The 20689-nt window shown below is 43.4% G+C and overlaps 2 protein-coding genes across 19 annotated transcripts in view; one reads left to right on the top strand and one right to left on the bottom strand.

Moving 5' to 3' along the window:
* Positions 1 to 17122, top strand: part of DOP1A (DOP1 leucine zipper like protein A) — a 127814-nt gene extending 110692 nt beyond the window's left edge. For all 13 annotated transcript variants that reach the window (XM_083431110.1, XM_083431114.1, XM_083431108.1 and 10 more), the window contains 14 exons: positions 566 to 621; positions 1022 to 1126; positions 2573 to 2639; positions 4159 to 4303; positions 5484 to 5563; positions 6724 to 6833; positions 9514 to 9663; positions 10661 to 10722; positions 11773 to 11925; positions 12625 to 12761; positions 13191 to 13246; positions 13745 to 13909; positions 14555 to 14684; positions 16533 to 17122. In XM_083431110.1, coding sequence (XP_083287236.1) covers positions 566 to 621; positions 1022 to 1126; positions 2573 to 2639; positions 4159 to 4303; positions 5484 to 5563; positions 6724 to 6833; positions 9514 to 9663; positions 10661 to 10722; positions 11773 to 11925; positions 12625 to 12761; positions 13191 to 13246; positions 13745 to 13909; positions 14555 to 14684; positions 16533 to 16838 — 1722 coding nt within the window. In that variant the 3' untranslated portion in view covers positions 16839 to 17122. The remainder of the gene's footprint in view (positions 1 to 565; positions 622 to 1021; positions 1127 to 2572; positions 2640 to 4158; positions 4304 to 5483; positions 5564 to 6723; positions 6834 to 9513; positions 9664 to 10660; positions 10723 to 11772; positions 11926 to 12624; positions 12762 to 13190; positions 13247 to 13744; positions 13910 to 14554; positions 14685 to 16532) is intronic.
* Positions 13186 to 20689, bottom strand: part of PGM3 (phosphoglucomutase 3) — an 18014-nt gene continuing 10510 nt past the window's right edge. For 3 of the 6 annotated variants that reach the window (XM_083431181.1, XM_083431183.1, XM_083431178.1), the window contains exons 10-14: positions 20436 to 20552; positions 19318 to 19440; positions 18577 to 18750; positions 17697 to 17805; positions 13186 to 14663 (exon numbers count right to left, since the gene is read on the bottom strand). In XM_083431181.1, the coding sequence (XP_083287307.1) occupies positions 17716 to 17805; positions 18577 to 18750; positions 19318 to 19440; positions 20436 to 20552 (504 nt within the window). In that variant the 3' untranslated portion in view covers positions 13186 to 14663; positions 17697 to 17715. Of the gene's footprint in view, positions 14667 to 16602; positions 16729 to 17696; positions 17806 to 18576; positions 18751 to 19317; positions 19441 to 20435; positions 20553 to 20689 lie in introns of those variants that run through there. The other 3 variants (XM_083431180.1, XM_083431182.1, XM_083431179.1) reach the window with 2 other exon arrangements.

Below are 20689 nucleotides of genomic sequence, written 5' to 3'. Positions count from 1 at the left end.
ACTAAATCAGTTTGCTTTGATTACTGTAATAGCTCATGCTAGATAGTTGTGGACACAACCTCATTTAATTTTGGAAATGAAAATGGATGGCAGTTCTGAACTTAAAAGATAAATGGAGTTGACTTACTTAAGCCCATTGATTGCGGCAGGTTTACTCGGAATATAACATAGCTGGGTGCAACCCTTTGATAGGAACATTATTTCCAGCATCCAGTAAAAAAGTTGGTGGCTCTAGATTTCCCCATTCTGCACCCCCTTCCCAGTTCTCAAATGCCAGGAACAATGGTAACTTTTCTGAAATGGGCTGAGTTCCACACCTACTTCTCCTTATCAAAGATTACCACAACTGGCATTCCAAGCTCCAGTTAAGCTTAGAAACCAAGGAAATATCTTTAGGGGAAAACCTTAAGAAAGACTGTATGTAGCACTCTGTCAAGGAATCACTGTTCGTTAAATTGAGCAAGGTTTACTTTATTATTTTGATTCCTGGCTTTTGATGCACTTTGGTGGCCTTGGAAAAAAAATAACTGTTCTCTTTTAATACTTTGCTTCTAAATCTTTCTAGAAGCACCTTTCATTGGAAGTCTGCATGCTGCAGTTTTTCTTTGCGTACATTCAGAGGTAAGACAGTAAGTGGTTATGGGTACTTTTCTTTTCTCCTGTGTCACCAGATGAGATGTTTGCTGTGTGACAGCATGCTTTGTGCAGTGGTTCCATTCAGTTTTTTAAAGCGGATTTTGAGATCTTAAGGTTAAAAGTGTCAGAAGAGAAGCTGGAACCTATTTCCAGCTTTTGGGAAATCAACATCTTTCTCAAGTTGGAAAATCTGCAGGATTATTTTCTGGTGTCCCATTTCCTCTAGAGTTCTTTTATCTTACCTGTTGGGTCGTTCACTGAGAGAAAACACCAGTGTTAGCTTTCAGTGTTTATCCCATTTGTTTGATACTAGGCTGTAGCGTGAAGAAGTACTCTAATGGCCTTTGTAAACCCATATGACCCCCTCTTTTTTTTTTCCTTGCAGAATCCCAGTGTCCAACGTAGTAGACAGCTGGGCCTCATTATTGCTTCTTCTGAAGGATTCCATACAACTTGGCCTTCCAGCTCCGGGACAGTTTCTCATACTTGGGTGAGCTATTTTGTCTGCATGAGCACCATCAGTTTTTCCTACTGAGAAATGCCAAGATCATTTTTCAGAGACCTTAAAACATTCTTGATGAGTGATAGGGAGTACCCATGATGATTTTAAGAGAGAAGATGATCTCTTGCATTTGGGGGACATGTTGCTACTTCGCATTTGGAGAGGTAGCTTGGCCTTCGCAAGCAAGGCTGAAATCCAGCAAATGTCATGTGTAACCCAACCCCTGTAACTGGCTCTGAAAAAGAACCATCAGCACAGCTTTACATAGGTGACAATGAGCAAGTCTTGACTGCACCACAGTAATTTATTGTGGCCTCATTCATTTCAGATCCCATGAATTTGAATGTGAGAGATAAGCATGCACTTAAAGCGCTCTCAACATCAGAACAGGGAAAGAAATCCAAAATGGTGCGAGCCCAATGCACAATGTGTTACGAACCAGAAGATGACAACCTTTATCAAACAGCATGTGGGCATAAGAGTGCTCTGATCAGAATTAACAAACCTAGTCTTGTCTTTTGATTAAAATTATTATTAATATGAAACATGGCTCAAAAACACCAAGCTTACACCATTTTGGACCACCACTGCCCATTTTGATGTGTGGCATGAATCTGCAAAAATATCATTTTGTTGTACAGTGGTACCTCGGGTTAAGTACTTAATTCGTTCCGGAGATCCGTTCTTAACCTGAAACTGTTCTTAACCTGAAGCACCACTTTAGCTAATAGGTCCTCCTGCTGCCGCTGCGCCACTGGAGCACGATTTCTGTTCTCATCCTGATGCAAAGTTCTTAACCCGAGGTACTATTTCTGGGTTAGCAGAGTCTGTAACCTGAAGCGTATGTAACCTGAAGCATATGTAACCCGAGGTACCACTGTAATCCAAAACTTTGTTATCCCAGACCTAAACCCTTGTGTCAGCTTGCATCGTCCATAATATCACCATAACCTCATGCAACCCCCGTGTTGTTTTGATGCATTTGGTATAATAGGTGATAACTCCACATATTTTGTTTCAATGCATTGATGACCACCGCGTTGGTATGCATTGCTGTAGAAAGTATCAACAGTCACTTGTTTTATCATTTGGATAAATACACGGAGTGAAATCCCAACTGCTTAGTAACCGGATCTTCTGCTTAGTAACTGGATCTCCCAGAGGACTTCCCTTTCCTCTTCAAGCAATCTCCCTTCACCTGCCCCGCCACTTGCCCCTGAGAAACCTCTTCCCAAAATTGGGTGACCTTTTGGAGTTGCCTCCAATGTAACGAGAGATGCAGTCAACATGGGAAATTAGGCTCCTCCTTCTTTGCATGTAGATCGTCTTGAGCATCTTTGCATTTCTGCAGTTGTTGTCCCCTTGTTTTAAATATTTGGTCCATCTGTTTTATTCAAGCCTTCTTATGAAAGTTTACTTCTTCTTTTTTTAAAGCGTTTTAAATGAGTTTATAATGAAAAACCCAAATCTGGATAATAAGAAAGACCAGCGAGATCTTCAGGTAAGAAATTTATGTCCTTGATTACTTCTGAGTACAAATGTGCTTTTTTAAAATAAAAAAGCACCTTTGTAATTGTAATGTTTTGTTGTGTAGTACACCGAAGCTGGGTTTTACCTGGGTTGCTTCCCAATTCTTTAGAAGGGATACATTCTTTAGAAGAGATCACTTTAATTATTAAACTAGTGTCAGGGGTTCAGGAGCAGAGTCACAGGAGAGGGAGGAAACGGAGAGCGAGGGGGAGGAGTCCGAAGGAAATGTCAGCTACGACAGTAGTCCGAGGTCTCTGAGTCTCTCCAGTGACTCGGAGGATTCACAGAAAGGGGCCCCCATAGTCAGGGCAAGGGGAGTGCCCAGGGGGACACCTCGGGAAGAAGGGGCCAGAGGGGACTCAGAGAGTAGCAGCTGGAAATCCGGACCAGCGTCCCCCCCAGAGGGCAGTAGGGGGGAGGAGTCCAAGGCATCGGGATCAGGGAGCGCGCAGGCAGAGGGAGAACGTGAGGCAGGAGTGGCCACACCCTCGTCAGGGAGCGAGGAAACGGTCATCAGGAAAGTTAAACGCGCGCGCGCGCCAAGTTCAAATGTACAGGAGGGCGGCAAGGTGGGCAGCCCGGGTAGGGAGCCAGGTCCTAAAGCCCGCCGAAGAGAGGGGGAGGAGTCAGAGGGGTCAACGTCTGCGTCAGAAGAGTCCAGGAGGGAAGAGACCCCGGGGAGTAGTAAGACCCAGAGGAAGAGAGAGAGAAGGAAGAGGTGGAGTAAGATTAGAGTCTTAAACTGGTGCACAGGGGGCGGAGACTCAGACAGAGCTTCGCCGGTCTAAAGTCCAGACGTAGAGCTGGGACGCTGAGACTTGGAAATGGAGACTATTCTTCAATAAAGACTTTGATACTGTACTACCGGCTAGCGTGGGTCCTTGGTGAGCTGGGACCCGGAGCCAGCTCTGACAACTAGTAAAAAAAATGCTCTGATTTCAGTCAGATTTTTGTACACTTAATTTCTAGGAAATGTGTGCTGTGAGTTCCATGTTTAACATGTGACCCTTGAATTTGATGGTGTTGTTGCTTAGATGTGCCGTGTTTTGCTGTCTAAAGTGAACCAGCAAATGAGGCCACCTCAGCTGTTTCTGGATTACCTTTGGCCAGTCACTACTTATGGGGAGCTGATCTGATACCCGCTTGCCTGTTGCCACGCTGGCTGTTTATCCTCATCTGATAGGCCCCTCCCATTGTCACTCTTTTCATTCTCCCAATCAATGCATCAAGATCCTTTTGCATGTGCCCATTGCACAGGTTTCCTCGAGGGGGCGGGTCTGACACTTTTAATCCTTGCACCATTGACCTTTGTATAAACACTGAGCACTCTGAATACCACCGGTCAACCCCTTGCACCGCGGCACTGCCTTAGGCATGCTCTCCATCACCCTCATGCAGAAATTGATCATGCAAGAAAAAGCAATTACTACTTCTCTTTATACACAAGACTCTTTTCATCATCCTTCATTTCTTCCCCTTGCCTCTTTCAGGATGTAACCCACAAAATAGTGGATGCCATTGGAGCCATCGCTGGCTCATCCCTGGAACAGACTACGTGGCTAAGGCGCAATTTGGAGGTTAAACCATCCCCCAAGATAATGGTTGATGGAAACAATTTGGAGTCTGACGTTGAAGGTGATTCCCCGCCCCCTCCCTTCTTCCACCCAGCGTATTTAATCAGTATCCAAAATTGCTTCTGTTGATGATAACAGTAGAACAGAGATGGGGAAACACTTTCGGCCTGAGGGCCTTATTCTAACATAACCGTAACAGGGCTGTTTTGTGCAAGCCACAGCCATCTGTCCATCATCTGAGGGACAGGTGAGCCTGGCTTCTCCAAAACAGCCTGATGGGCCTAATGAGGCATGCGTCTTGTCCATGCCCCACTGCTGCAGTAGAGCAAGGCTCCTGCTATTTAAATTCATTTTACATCTAGCTGAGGGCTGCAAACCTCTCTACCTGTGTATCCCTAGCTAGATAAGAAACAGTGTCCTAAATCTGTTTGTCCAATCCAGCAACCAGGATAATGGTCACCACCCTTTAAAAAAATCACTTGGAATGGCATTTCCAGGCAGTTTTTATTGAAACCATTTGGGGGGGTGCATTTTAAAGATTATGATGCCAGCTGACTGACAGGTGACTGTACCACCTACCTGTCCAATGTGGTCTGCAGGGCATGTGCAGATAAGGATCTTCGCCTGCTGAGCTAAAGTTCCTTGCCCCTTATTTATGGTTTAGGATTATACCTTATCTCCCATTCTGCCCTCCGGTGGAGGCCACAGCTGCATCTGCAGCCCTGCTGCTTGTGGTCACATTGGAAGGTAGGGTGGGAGCAGGATAAATTCCCCCAATGCCATTGCATGACGGCATTGAGACCGTCTTGGGATCTCACTTGCATGTTTGGCAGACAGAGTTTGGATTGCTCTGTCTGTGTTGCATATGAACACAGCGTATTTAAACAGTATTTCTCTTTGGTTTTATGATGATTCTTTATTTTAATTGAACCACAAGCATCCATTTTATGGAAAATAATTAAGAGAACTTGTTGAGATTTTAGCTCTACTTAAAATCACAGGATTTTGCAGCATTAAAAATATCAATAGTTGAATGCAGATATATTTAGTCAAATTTCAGGTGGGAAAAGGGAAACTGGTGGGATTTTATCTCTCAGCATGCATCCCAGTGCTAACTTGTTTGATGTACTGCATATTTAAAGACCTGTGGCTTCTTTTAAAACAGCTTGACAGATATTGACACATGGATTCATGTCTTCATTTTTTGTTCCCCACCCCCTCAAAAAAAAATAAATGTTCAGATATGTTGTCTCCAGCTTTGGAAACCTCAAGCATAACTCCATCCGTTTATAGTGTCCATGCCTTAACGCTGCTGTCAGAAGTAAGTCTTTCCCCTTTTTAGTAGACTTTAAGATAATTTGTTTGCATATAAATATAAGAGTTAACACAGAAAAGAACAGAGCATTATTTCACCACACTTGCACTTCTGGAATTTCGGTAGCTGGTGAATATTCAGATGTGCAAGAAAGCACATATTTTTGAGCAGCGAGAAGCCTGGTGGGCTACACCTGGCCCCTGGACCTGAGGTTCCTCACACCTGCACTAGCGAAAGGCAAGGAACCTGATTTTCAATGATCTCTCCTATCCAGGGCAGGCTCTGGTGCTTCCCAAAAGCTTCTCCTTAGGTTCCGGGGATCTTTTGGAGCAGTATGGGATATAGCATAGATGGCTGCAGTTCGTAGGAGGGATTAGTGAAAGTGGCGTGCCGCCTTAGGCTAACAGAAGGGCTTTTGCTGGCACAAAGCTACCATTCAAATCAGTGGGACTGAATTTTGTTGTGGCTTATTTAAGCCCCGTTGGTCTTAATGGGCCTACTATAAGCATGACTTAAGATTGCAATCCTAACCCCACTTACCTGGGAGTAAGCACCATTGAGTTCAATAGAACTTACTTTTGAGAAGACATGTTAGGATTGCCTTGCAAATCTTCATCCACGCCCATGTCTCTGGAAATAGTAGAGAAGGGAATTGTCCATGCATGTGCTTTGGGGTATATTTTTTCCCTTTTAGCAGGAACAAAATTGTGCTGAAAGATAATATAGCTGTTGGCTCCCCACCCCCCCACAAAAAAGCACACATTACGCTCAGAAGTTGATTTGGTCGTAAAACTGCCAGGTTCATGTGCTCAGTCTTGGACAGGATTTCTTTGCTAGGGACCGATTTGCATCAGTGCTAATGCAGCACATTTGTCAGTATACAATTCTTATCTGCTTTTGAGAGAATGAAGAAAAATAATCTATATTTTTGGTGCTATACTTAAGGAATTTGTGGATTTTTTAAAACAACCATTTAGTTTTGATAAGGTGATATTTCAAAGAGAACTTGTTAAATAGTGTTTTCTTTGTGACGTTTTGAAAATAATGAATATAGCTGGAAACTGGGCAGTCATCCATTGAAAGGATATATAGAACAGTATTTATATGTTTTATATGGTTTGTAAGGGCAGAAAATTGACATTTTCAATATTTCTCTTCTCTTGTAGGTCTTGGCTCATCTTTTGGATATGGTTTTCTACAGTGATGAAAAAGAGCGAGTTATTCCACTTCTTGTAAATATAATGCACTATGTTGTGCCTTATCTTCGCAATCACAGGTACCTCTACAATTACATGTACAACTTATTTTAACTATGATGTACACTTTCAGTGAACTTACCATTACAGTTGCCATAAAGTACTCTGGATGAGTTTCCCAAACAAGGAAATGGTGATTAACTGCTTCAGAACAAGCCAGGATACTTAGCCAACTTAATAGCTTAATATCCTGACGTGTTCGAAAGCTGTCTGCCTGCCATAGTTTCCAGGCTTGAACAAAACAGGGAACTATAATCAATCATAGAATCATAGAATCATAGAATCATAGAGTTGGAAGAGACCACAAGGGCCATCGAGTCCAACCCCCTGCCAAGCAGGAAACACCATCAGAGCACTCCTGACATATGGTTGTCAAGCCTCTGCTTAAAGACCTCCAAAGAAGGAGACTCCACCACACTCCTTGGCAGCAAATTCCACTGTCGAACAGCTCTTACTGTCAGGAAGTTCTTCCTAATGTTTAGGTGGAATCTTCTTTCTTGTAGTTTGGATCCATTGCTCCGTGTCCGCTTCTCTGGAGCAGCAGAAAACAACCTTTCTCCCTCCTCTATGTGACATCCTTTTATATATTTGAACATGGCTATCATATCCCCCCTTAACCTCCTCTTCTCCAGGCTAAACATGCCCAGCTCCCTTAGCCGTTCCTCATAAGGCATCGTTTCCAGGCCTTTGACCATTTTGGTTGCCCTCCTCTGGACACGTTCCAGTTTGTCAGTGTCCTTCTTGAACTGTGGTGCCCAGAACTGGACACAGTACTCCAGGTGAGGTCTGACCAGAGCAGAATACAGTGGCACTATAACTTCCCTTGATCTAGATGCTATACTCCTATTGATGCAGCCCAGAATTGCATTGGCTTTTTTAGCTGCCGCGTCACACTGTTGGCTCATGTCAAGTTTGTGGTCAACCAAGACTCCTAGATCCTTTTCACATGTACTGCTCTCAAGCCAGGTGTCACCCATCTTGTATTTGTGCCTCTCATTTTTTTTGCCCAAGTGCAATACTTTACATTTCTCCCTGTTAAAATTCATCTTGTTTGTTTTGGCCCAGTTCTCTAATCTGTCAAGGTCATTTTGAAGTGTGATCCTGTCCTCTGGGGTGTTAGCCACCCCTCCCAGTTTGGTGTCATCTGCAAATTTGATCAGGATGCCCTTGAGTCCATCATCCAAGTCGTTGATAAAGATGTTGAATAAGACCGGCCCCAAGACAGAACCCTGTGGCACCCCACTAGTCACTCTTCTCCAGGATGAAGAGGAACCATTGATGAGCACCCTTTGGGTCCGGTCAGTCAGCCAGTTACAAATCCATTGAGTGGTAGCAGAGTCAAGACCGCATTTTACCAGCTTCAATGTTAGTTAACTAGATACATTCTGGTTTGTTTGCTGGCTCTTGTGAAAAGGCTGTGTATGTGGCCAAAGGCTCATCTATATCTCTGCCTATTGAGATTCTGTTGTTTTAATGTAGTCCTTCTGTGCAGTCTTGAAATGAGCAGTTATATGTAAGAAGCACTAATACTTGCAGTGACATATGGCCCTACTCTGCAGGAAGGACTCCAAGGCTGGTGCTCCCCCACACCAGATATTTCCTGCTATCCCATTCATCTGCCCCACTTCCCTTCATAGTAGATTAAGGTCCTATCTGGCAATGATTGCATCCTTGCTCCCCTAGTAGTCTTTTTTGCCACTTACCCAACTGCTCTTCTGAGTGCACTGGTATGAACTCATGTTGACTATTGAAAGAGTTCAGCAGCAAAAGTAGCAATCTGTGGTCTCCAACCTTTCCTGCTTGTTGGCATCTGTGAGACGTTGTGAGACATTTTGCATTTCAGCAGCCTAAATTCTGTTTTTGCACAGTAACTCTGTATTTTGCAGATAGTGTTCAGGACTAGCCCTTGATATTATAGTAACTCAAGTCAGTTGCTGTCAAAAGCTTCACCAAACAAAAAAACACTGAGCCTATCACAGTGTAAACATTCTGTGCTGTGTATTTTACCAATGGCAGGAATTTTATCTGTGTGGCTGACAGACTCTGCTGACCTCTCCGCCAGAGGTGTAACGCACTTCAGCCACCTAGATTTGCATTACCAGGCTTGCTCTTTATGTAGTGTAACTTTCTGGTGTAAGATGCCTTGGTTTTTCCAGCTCTTTGCTTCAGGCTAGTTGTTGAAGAAGGAGGACTTCTCAGGTTACAGATGACACAGAGATGCTTGAATGAATAAGGCATGTTTCTGACAAATTAAGCTCTAAATGCTTCATCCAGTATGGAGGCAAAGAAAGTGTAGTCCTCCAGATGTCGTTCAACTTCCAGTTCCCATCAGTCCCAACCAACAAGGCCAGCAGCCAACATTGCTGATGGGAGTTGTTGACTAACCACATCAATAGTACCATCATGGTTGTGATTATGCATGTGCACAGAGGAGGGTGGTGATTTTCTAATAATGAATTTTCCTTTTAGGTGCACCCCCTTGCACAGTGCTGAAGTCTGCTCTGGAGGGTTTACTAACATCCAGGAGGAGCATTTAAAGGGGATGGGGCATTCAGTGGGCAGCTGCAGGCCAGGATCTGGTGTTGGGATCCAAGCAAAAATAATTTCAAATTGATTTAAAGGTGATACGTTCTGACTGTTTTTGTGCAGGGTTTTTCTTACTTGAAATCTTTTTCAATTGGATTTATTTCCTTGTTCCAGTGCCCATAACGCGCCCAGCTACCGAGCGTGTGTTCAGCTGCTGAGCAGCCTGAGCGGCTATCAGTACACGAGGAGAGCGTGGAAAAAGGAAGCTTTTGACCTCTTTATGGATTCCAGTTTCTTTCAAATGGATGCTTCCTGTGTTAATCAGTAAGGCTTTTTGTTGCTCCTGTTTGATTTTAGTACCGGGAGGGGAGGGAATAGAATTGTTTACCTAAGACAGTTGTTGTCAATATGGCGCCTTCCAGATGTTTTGGGACTCCAACTCCCATTGGCTCCAGCCAGCATGGCTGATGTTCAGAGATGATGGGAGTTAAGGCCAGCAATGTCTAGAAGGCACCACATCAGCTCCCCAGCCTTAAGACAGCATACTGACAAAATTCTAGCAATCTGCACTTTCCAGATGACTAGATACTCTCATTTTCTTGTATAATCTTCTGTTGGCTGTAAGGTCTACATTATATAGCAACATCACAACAGGGTTTTAGGCAGCTCTTTCACCAACCCCACCTGCAGATCCTAGTGGTGAAACCTGATGCCTTCTGCATAAGATGCAGCTGAACTTCGTTCCTCTGCTATTTTCTCTCCAGTTCTTGCAGAGCTTGTTTCTCCGAGTTCTGCACGTCCACTGCCTCTACTCGATTCCATGCACATCTATCCATAGCTTGGATAGTGTGGTTGCTGATTCCAGAAAGAGCTTCTCAAATAGCCTTGGCTCAAGTTTGATAAGGGCTACCAATGACTATATTCTACAACCATTGTTGGAGACAGTATGTCTCAGAATACCAGTTCAATTGCTTGGGAGAGTGCCGTTCTTGTGGACTTCCTAGGCATCTGGTTGGCCACTGCGAAAACAGGATGTTGCCCTAGATTTCATTTTGCCTGATGCTGCAGCGTTCTTCTCAAGTTCTTGTCTCTTTTCTTTATACTCCCCCCACCCCCTAACCCCAAGACTCCCTTTGTCAACAAAGGCAGCTGCTTGGTTCTTACGGATCTGTACCATTCATATACTGCGGGATCGTATTCTGACGTACAGAGCAGAATTGTGAAAGGGGCATCAAACTGACACTTTCCCTTTTTATTTAAACCAGAATAAAATGCCATGCTTTTAGTTGCAATGACAATATCATTTTAAATTCTTTTTTAGTTGGAGAGCAATCATGGATAATTTGATGACACATGACAAAACCACGTTCAGAGATCTGATGAGTGAGTTCTGGCTTTTAACTCTGTGTACAAGATCCACAGACACTTGCATGTTTGGAATCTGTTTTAATAATATTAGCTATCATGTTGTAAAGGTTGATTCTTCTGATGTTTGCATAATGCAGGCATCCCTAACCTGCGGTTCTCCAGATGCTTTGGCCCACAACTCCCATGATCCCTAGCTAACAGGACCGGGGATGATGGGAATTGTAGTCCAAAACATCTGGAGAGCCACAGGTTGGGGGTGCCTGGCATAAAATGGCCCACATCACACCTCATCTAAGCCTAGAAAGCTTGGGGTTTTTTTTGCAAAAACAGCATAGGCATGATAGATACTTTTTCATTGACTTTTCCATTGGAAGTAATTTTGGTAAATTTATATTCTTTCTGGTTTTGTGAATTTAATGTTCGTTACGTTAATATCTTGAATTTTTCCTTGCTCTCTCTGCCTTGACCTAGGGCTCCTTTGTTGTTTGTATGCAAGATCCACCTGCCAAGTAGCCCACAAGAGTGTGTCTTAACTCAGAATGCGTTGCATCCCATTTTTAAAAAAAAGAATGTAAAATCACTTTTTAAAAAGTATATTCAGAGAAAATTCTAGAGTATTGAACACCAAGACTTATTGAATGAAGTGACTGCTGAAGTGTGAGTGGTGCCAGGTCTATCCTACGAATAGTTCCCTTGCTCTCATGAATATAGGGAGCAGTGGGAGACTGCTGTGGCCCTCATGTCCTGCCTTGGGCATCTCACTGGCCACTGTGAGAAGCAGGATGCTGGACTAGATGGGCCTTCTTATGAGATATGCACACAAACACTGCAGTTAACTCATAAATAGGATCCATGTAGTGTATATGGTACCTGGCATATATGTTTAAAGTGCAGAATACAATCTGGGCACTGACTTACGGCACTCGACTAGTGGTTTTAATAACATACTTTAAATCAGCCTTTTCCAACCTGGAGTCCTGTGCCTGTTTTGAACTACTCCTATCTCTGAGCCAAGAACTCGTCTTCACTAAAAGCACCTTCTCTGCTGCATGATTCCTTCTTTAGCACGTGTGGCTGTAGCTCAGAGCAGTTCGCTCAATCTGTTTGCCAATCGGGATGTAGAACTGGAACAGCGTGCTATGCTTCTGAAGAGGCTGGCCTTTGCCATTTTTAGCAGTGAAGTGGACCAATACCAGAAATACCTTCCAGATATACAAGGTGAATAAGAATTTTATTATTTCCCTTGGAGGGGTAAAGTTAATACAAGTGTCCTTTGCTTAACTATTATTAGTGCTTTATGGATGACATGACCTCCCGCAGTTTCCACTTTAATCATGGGGAACTTGTAGTCCTCCAGATGTTGGACTACAACTCCCATCATTCCTTACCATTAGCTTGCGCCCCGGGGAGGTCACTTCAGTGCTGCTAATGCGGTGGTTTGACTTCACCTCTGGAGGCACACTTCCATTGTCTCTCAAGACGGAGCATGCCAACCAGTCATGCTATCTGGGCCACATGGGAGTTGGAGTTTATTAATATGTGGAGGGCCAAGGACTCCCCACCCCCAATTTAAATCGTAGTTAATCTTCTGCTCTGTGTATTGGCACATAATTTGGGGCCAGCAGAACAAAGCACACACAAAAAAATCCTTCTAACCTCTGGATCATACCATTGGCTGTTATGATTGTCTCTTAGAAACACAGTGAACTGTTTACTTGAAAACTGGTACATCTCTCCCTCCTTCCCCCAGCACCTCTAATATTCTACATTGAGGCGAGGTTTGTGTGCGCATGAGTTTAGCGTAGCTTTCCTAAATACAATCAAGCAAATCAACTAAAGCTCATAATATTAATCGGTTGTTTTTTCTGGGCGGCAGTTTTTTGAGCTACCAAATCTGTGTTGATTTTTCTGTTTCAGAAAGGCTGGTAGAAAGTCTCCGCCTGCCGCAAGTGCCCACTCTTCACTCCCAAGTGTTCCTCTTTTTCCGAGTTCTGCTCTTGAGAATGTCTCCACAGCATCTTACCTCGCTTTGGCCTACCATGATCACAGAATTGGTGAGTTGCAACTGACTTTGGAACATGGGGAAGCTTTTTTCGATACTAAAAAAATAAGCCAATAATTCAGTATCTCTATAGCCCAAGGTTAGCCAACACAGTGCCCTTCAGATGTTGCTAGGATTTCCAGCCATTAGTGATGATGGGAGTATATCATTGCTGGGGTACAAGCTTACATGCTATGTCATGCATAAGGATACTGAAGACACATGTTCTGAGCAACCTGCATGGATCTTTCCCACCTGATCATTGGCCTGGAAGGACAATAATTGAGTGGAGAAGATCAGGTGTTTGTTCACATGCATACTACCACCACCACATCCCTGTCATTGTGTAAGGGGAATATGATTGGAATGTCCATTTGTTAATACTGTTTTTTAAATTTGGTGTGTTGTGTTTTTTTAAAAAATAAAACAAAACAAACTTCAGGTCCAAGTATTTTTATTGATGGAACAGGAACTCACAGCTGATGAAGATATCTCAAGGTAATGTCAATTTCTCTTCTCTCATCTTATTTGCATAATAGTTGAAATATACTGGCTGATAGTCCAATTATTTTATATTACTCATTTGGAAGGTTCCCCCCCCCCCCAGTCTTGCTATGAAAACAGGAACATAATCGGTGCCAATAAGCAGCAGTACACATTTTGTTTCCATTCCAGTTCATGTTTAATACAGCAATCAGTTCACGAAGATCAAATTAGTCACAGGACCCTATATTGTAAAAGTAAATCAGACTCTGGTCTTGCTTCTTTATCAGTACTATTTACTCTAAATTATATGAACAAAGCAGAAGTGTAATTTAGAACCACTAGCTGCAGCTATCTTGTTAAAATTATTTTCAGAAGGATAATATAAAAGTTATCCTCATAGAGAATTCTTCCAGTTCATTTAAAGTATATACGCTAAGAGAAGAGCATGATTTGTGAAGTGTGGACATAACTGATTAAGAATAACCTGTAGTAAATTCATTTGAATTGCAGAACTTCAGGACCATCTGTTGCTGGCCTGGAAACCACATACACTGGAGGCAATGGATTCTCGACATCCTACAACAGCCAGAGATGGTTAAATCTTTATTTGTCAGCTTGTAAATTTCTGGATTTAGCCTTGGCATTGCCCTCTGAAAATCTTCCTCAGTTTCAGATGTAAGTACACTTTATTTCGTTCAAATCCAAGTGTGCCGTAGAAACACTTCATTGTGAGAAAACCTTCATATTTAGGGTGATGCTTCTCTTTGAGCGGCAAGTATTTCTTTATGGACTGTCAAGGGCAGGTGCTTTTACGGCCTTCTGCCACCTCACCTTGTGTTATGGCAGTGAAAATGTGTCTTAGGTGGCACAGCTCCCCATCAGAGGAATGCCCTCCATATAGTGTTGGCAGAAATTCAGGAGAAGCAACTTGGTTAGGGGCCTACTCCCTCTCCCCAGTAACCAACATCAGCCCATGTGCTATCATGTTTCACAGAATGCTTCTGTCAGGATGCCCAAGACTGTGTCCCAATATGTATGGCAGGGGTGAAATTTTTACAAAAAGAAATCAGAAAGGGGTGGGCAGAACAGAGCAAACAATGCTTTCAAAATATTTCTTCTTAGAAGTGGCTTCTGTGAAACAGATTGCTTTTTATCATTTTATGCATCTAATTTTACTCCGATGGATATTGGTTTTTCTTAGCAGATTTTGGCTACATAGACATGCCTGGATATAAACTGACTCAACTAGGGAGGGCTGGTGTGTTCTTGCCAAAGATAACTTGCCGAATGTGATGACTTTGTCCTCTTTTTCTTTAACAGGTATCGCTGGGCCTTTATTCCAGAAGCTTCTGATGATTCAGGGTTGGAGGTGCGAAGACAAGGCACACACCAAAGGGAATTCAAACCATACGTAGTACGATTAGCAAAACTGCTGCGAAAGAGAGCAAAGGTATTTCATTTCTCTTTTAATAAATTATTACTACGTATTTTATATCAATGCATCACTCACACATTTAAGCTCTGATCCAACAGGAGTTTAAAACCATGTGTGGCATTAGGTAGGTTAAATTGGCAACAGCACCTATCAGGGGTGGGGTTCAGCCTTCAAGCCAACTTGTGTCAGCTGTGCACATAGCGTCTTCAGCCTCTTGATCAAAACAAAGTCCTGGACAATGCACTTCTATACACCATGTTGAGGACTCTGGCAGTCGTGCCCCTCAGTGGAGCAGTTTAAAAAAGCTGCCTGCCTGTATCGGTGGCAGAGGGATGAACAAGATGCATTGTTTCCAATGACTTGCCAATGCAGCTTGTTCCTCTTCCTGTGGTATCCAGGCCAGAGGAACTCGACAGCAGTGGTGGTTTTACTTGCAATATACCTCCGTCATGCTCTGGTCCAGGGCAATTTATTGATACATCACCCAGGCCTAGTAGACTAGGGCTGGGATATACCTGCTTTGCAACATCGTAATATTGCAAAGCTTAGCTGGTATCATGTCAGAACAGAGGCAGGGAGGAAGAAGACAGCTGCCAGCCACACAGGGAGGATTAGCGTCACCATGCGCAGCTTCTGCCTCTGTCAAGGCCAGGTGGACAAAGCTGCCACCTCCTCCAGTACACGGAGCCCTGGCCTCACAAGGCACAGGGTGAAGCTACCACCTCCAGCAGCTACCGTCTTGGCGTGGGGCGGAGGGCTGTCTCCTCCTCCCAGGAGAAAGAGGTATCGTATTTTTCGCACCATAGGACGCACCTTGTTTTAGAGGGGGGAGAACAAGAAAAAAAAATTCTCCCCCTCTCTGCCCAGCGCCCCTTCAGCGAAGTGGCAGGAGACGCTGTGCAGAGAGGGGGAGAACTTTCCCCCTCTTGTTTTCCCGCTCTAAAACAAGGTGCCGTTCAAGGTGCGTTCAGGCGGCTACCTTGGAAGCCGTGAGAGGGGTCGGAGTGCACTGACCCCTCTCGCTCTCCAGGCTTCAGGTTCCTTTCGACATGCTCTTTGGGGCTGGCAGGGGGAAGCCCACCACCAGCCCCAAAGAGCAGGTCAGGGAGCAGCGGAAAGGCGCAGCGGAGAGGGTCCAGCCGGGAGAGGGTCGTGGGGTGCTTCTTTAGCCCCGCGCACGCTCTCCCAGCTGGAAAGGTGACGCGCGGCTATGGCAGGAGCCTCTATAGCCGCGCGTCACCTCTCCAGCCGGGAGAGGGTCGTGGGGCTATGGCGTCTTCGCTCCATAGGACGCACACACATTTCTCCTTCATTTTTGAAGGGGGAAAAGTGCGTCCTATAGAGCGAAAAATATGGTAGCTTGCTGTCCCCCCTGCGCAAAGGCAGTTTCTTTAAACTTCTCTGCTGAGGGGTGTGGGCAGCTATGCACCTTCAGCAGAAAAGTTTAAAGAAACTGCCTGTCCATGGTGTGCAGTGACTGACATTGCACTCTGGGCGATGTATTGATACATCACCCAGGCCTAGTAGTGAACAGTGTACCGTATTTTTCGCCCTATAGGCCGCACCTAGATTGGGGGGGGGGGGGGAGAAAGGGGGAAAAATTATTTCCCCCCCCCCGGCACGGGGCTGGGGCGGGGGAAGCACGAGCTTCCCCCTCCCCCAGCCCCCAGAACGGGACCCAGCGAAAGCCTGCATTCGCCCCATAGGACGCATACACATTTCCCCTTCATTTTTGGAGGGGAAAAAGTGCGTCCTATAGGGCGAAAAATATGGTAAGTGTGCTAATTTTTGAAGTCTCCTGCAGCACTGCTTTGTCTTGAAATTCTCCTCTCCTCTCTTCCCCCCTCCCCCACGTATTAACAGAAAAACCCAGAGGAGGACAGCTCAGGGAAAACACTAAACTGGGAACCTGGCAGCTTGCTCCTGACCATCTGTGCTGTTCGCAGCATTGAACAGCTTCTGCCTTTCTTCAACGTCCTGAGCCAAGTATTTAACAGCAAAATCACCAGCAGAAGCATTGGTCATTCAGGGAGCCCCATGCTTTACCCAAATTCTTTCCCTACCAAGGACATAAAAATGGAAACTCAAAAGACATTCTCCAGCAAAGCAAGACAAAAAATTGAAGAAATGGTTGAGAAGGACTTTCTGGAAGGTGTCATAAAAACATGAAGTGTACATGGTAAAATGTTTATCTTAAGTAATGTAACTTCAAATGAAACCACTCCATCCTTCCAGTGTGTATAGTTTCCTTTTTCATACTTTGTAATGTAATGTATACTTCAGGGTGTATTTAATTTAAATACATGTAAATAAGTTCTGGATGTGGCCTGAATCAAGTTGAAATATCGCTGGCTCATATCGATTATGGTGCCTACTATTAAATGTACATTTGTTTTGTCATCTTGAGGTATGTCTTTAAGAAAATTACCAATACAAGTTGCACATTTTTTCTAGCTGTGTCTTATTTTTTGTCTAGATATCTATGCAGCATCTTACAGGGAGCCACTTTTCTAATTGAAAGCATGGAAAAGTGCTAGCTATCAGAGCAGTTCTGTGACTCCGCACTGCTCCCAACATTCACTCCTCTCAATTAACATTGTTTCTGCCAGGCAACTTCCTGTTCCCCATTTTCATTTAAGTGACCCTTCTATATAGAGCAACAACTACATTACTCTTAAATATATGGTTCAAAGTTTTTGCATGTTAAATTTAAAAAAATTCCTTCCCTCGCTACTACTAGCAGGGGCAAAGAGGACACTTATTCGCACATGCTTTCTTGCAAGGGGCAGGTGAATGCTGCCTAACTATGGAAAAATGAAAAGCTTTGCTTGTCCAACAATATAGTTGTCAAAATTCAATTTAGTACCTTTGATTTAAAAATTACTTAAGAACTACAGTGACCTAATAAAGTTAACAGAAATGACAATGAGGAGTTAACTCACTTCTAAAGGAACTGCTTTTAATTATAAATTAATTTTGCATTTCATTTAGTAAAGCAAAAGCAGGAAGGTATGATTTATGACTTACCTTGAAGAATGGTACTTCATTATACTACAGCCTTGGGCTGTTCTCCAACTCCTCCAGCTATATGGTAGACAGCCAGGCTAACTTCATGTGCAAGTTTATCTGCATTTTCCTGGAAAGAAGAATAATTGCAGCATGAAGAGATTGCAATCCAAGTGAACACTCAGTCATATCTTCATAGTGTGGATGCTTTGGACAGCTGTACCCAGAAACCGAGGCTGCTATAATTTTAAGGTACCTATCTAAGACACTGAGTGCAGCTAAGAGTAACCAAGAGGGACTCACTTTTTTAAAGAATGTGCGAGTTAACTGCAGATTAAATGTATTCAACATCGTATTTAATTTGGGCCACAGAAACCTCAGAAGTAAGAAAAAGGAGGGGTAGAGGAAGTGCAAGCAGAGATTTCTTCCAAACAAACTACTATGGTCCTCCTTTGGGTTTTTTCCCCATCTTCGAAGACCATAGGAGACAAAAGCTTTCTGTCCTTTTCTGTCTCTCTTCCCTCTTGCTTCTTCCAACTGTTTTTAAGCAGAGGACGGAATGAGGAACAGAGGAACACACAAAAGACCCATTCTACATACTATTTTATCCCCCCATGTCGGAAACTCTAAGAGGGTGTACAAGAAGAAGAATATCCATGTCTCCCCTAAGCAAAAAGACTAGGGAGGACACTTAGTTGATAAATTGGAGGTACAAAAGGGGAAGATGCTCTTGAAGTCAGATTGTGCCCAAGCTGCTAACTGCTTAACCTTTGCCTGTATAAATGTAATAATTAGTGTTTGCAAACAAAGTTTGCATAGTGGTGGGTGGGAACCTACTATCTGGACTCAAAATTCTTCTCTACCACACTGCATTAAGGATATGAATCTCTTTGGTTCTGACCTGTGTGTCTGCTTCAGCATAGACTCTGACGATGTCTTCTGTTCCAGATGGGCGAACGAAAGCTCGAGCCAATTTAAACCTCTGGGTGAGCTCATCAATTCTCTCCTGCAGCCCTGGGGGTGTAACTGCTCGCCTTTCAGCATCCGTAGTGTCAATTACACGTCTGTCAGCAACCTACAAGTCCACGTAAAGGAAGTGATACAATCTGACTTGTTAATAGCTCTAATTTTACCTGCAGATTTTGCAACAGTAAGGAGAGAGAGAACACAGACCTAGTTTTGATACGGATTTGTATTGAGTGCTCTGCAAGGCCCATAAGATATTGTCACTCCTGCACAATTCCCTACCTAAATTTCTCAATTTTTGGTTGTCAATGACTGTCTCTTCCCACTTATACATAACTAGACCTAAATCACATTTTGTGTTTGTCAATCACTGAAACTGCTGGGTTATGCCAAGGTTTCTATCTCACTCTCCCAGATATTGACCTCTTGTGAGAGCTGCACTAACATGCACACACTGAAATATCCCAGCCACCAGGAATGTTTTATAGCTCCTGTCTGCTGTGATGAAACTCAATTCTATGTGAATACATAACTAAGAAAGGGTGTGTAGAGGCAGGATCAACATTACACCCCCAATTTCAAGGTTGATAACACGTTGTGCAAGTTTTGGTTCATTGCAAAAACACTAGTTAATTTAGCCTTTGGTCACCCAATGCAACTAACCCAATGCACTAACCTTCACTTTGAGTTGCCGGCTGGGAAGATCTGTGTACATGGTGTCCCACTGTTGTACTGTGAGATTCTTCAACACCAAGATGGCTTCAATCACCAGCATGTCTGAGACAGCATCACCAATCGTCTGGCATAGACAGCAAAAAATAAAATAGGAAAGGAAAGGAGAGAAAACCAGTAAAGAAAACCAGTATGGCAGAGGCAGCCTTGATTCCATTTAATAATCTGGATTCTCACACTCAATGAGCCTAAAAATTGCCACATGGCCTACATCCTTAAAAAAATATTATTATTTATTAAATTTGTATACTCTCTTCATCTGAAGATCACTGAGTGTTTCACTATATAAAAGTACAAAATGAGAACACAAAATACATAATAAAAAACAAAGACAAGCCAATAGTAGGTGAAGCTGCTTAAGAAGAGGCCATAGGTTTACCTGAAGGGTGTTTGTGTTGGCACCAGGAAGCAGCTACCACCACCAATGTAATTAGACAAAGGCAATGCCTAAAGCCCTTGACTTGTCCCAGTACTTTCCACTATTCTGCCCCAGAATACCTCAATGTTCAAAGCAGGGTAAGGGAGCACCCCCCACAATCTCACAGTGTAAAGCAAAGGGATTTGGAAATACAAACGCATTATCAGGATCTTGGGAACTATAAAATAAGTCTCCATGCCCCAGAGTCATTTTACAGGGTAGAAAACTAACCCATTATCATCAGATTCAATCTGTCACTAGGGATTGAGCAAGAATTCAAAGAGGAGGTACCTGAATATGTGAGCACTTCTGCTCTAAATTATAACGGGCAACAATCAAAGCAGACCACCTTGAGTCCACTTGCATGCCTTGTCAACTGGTTCTTCCATCCCCAGTTGACAACCCCACCAGCACAAGCATGTAGACTGGAGGGTCCAGGGAGACATCTCACCCTGTGGTGACATTTTCCCATCAGGAAATAATGGTCCTACCAATTACATGATGCAGATGCATCCCAGATTATTAGTTTCCCAATGGTAATTTGCTCTCTTTTTCAATACAGAGGTGTCATCATGTAACATCTTTGAAACTCTTAGTATTAAGAAATTTAAAGGCAAACTTTAGCTCTTTGTCAACATTCCTACCTGATTTATCAAGTCAATAGTATTTTCAAGCATTTTTGCAGCTTCTCTTTTTTGGTTGTTTTTTTCCTCCTTCGCCTGGTATCTTATTTTCTGTTCTGCAGCTTTACTAAACAGTACCTGGAAGGAGGAACATATTCGACAGTCTGAGGGAATGCAGCATGGCCACTGTCACCACCATCTCCCAATTACCACATGGTGATAGTGGTGTATCACTGATGCTTTGAAAGAAAGACTGGTACTCCCCCAAAATGATG

The sequence above is a fragment of the Podarcis tiliguerta genome, assembly GCF_965153285.1.
Source record: "Podarcis tiliguerta genome assembly, chromosome: 3".
Classification (NCBI taxonomy): Eukaryota; Metazoa; Chordata; class Lepidosauria; order Squamata; family Lacertidae; genus Podarcis; species Podarcis tiliguerta.
The sequence above is the reverse complement of the archived record's forward strand: the minus strand, read 5'-3'. Positions and strand labels throughout refer to the sequence as shown.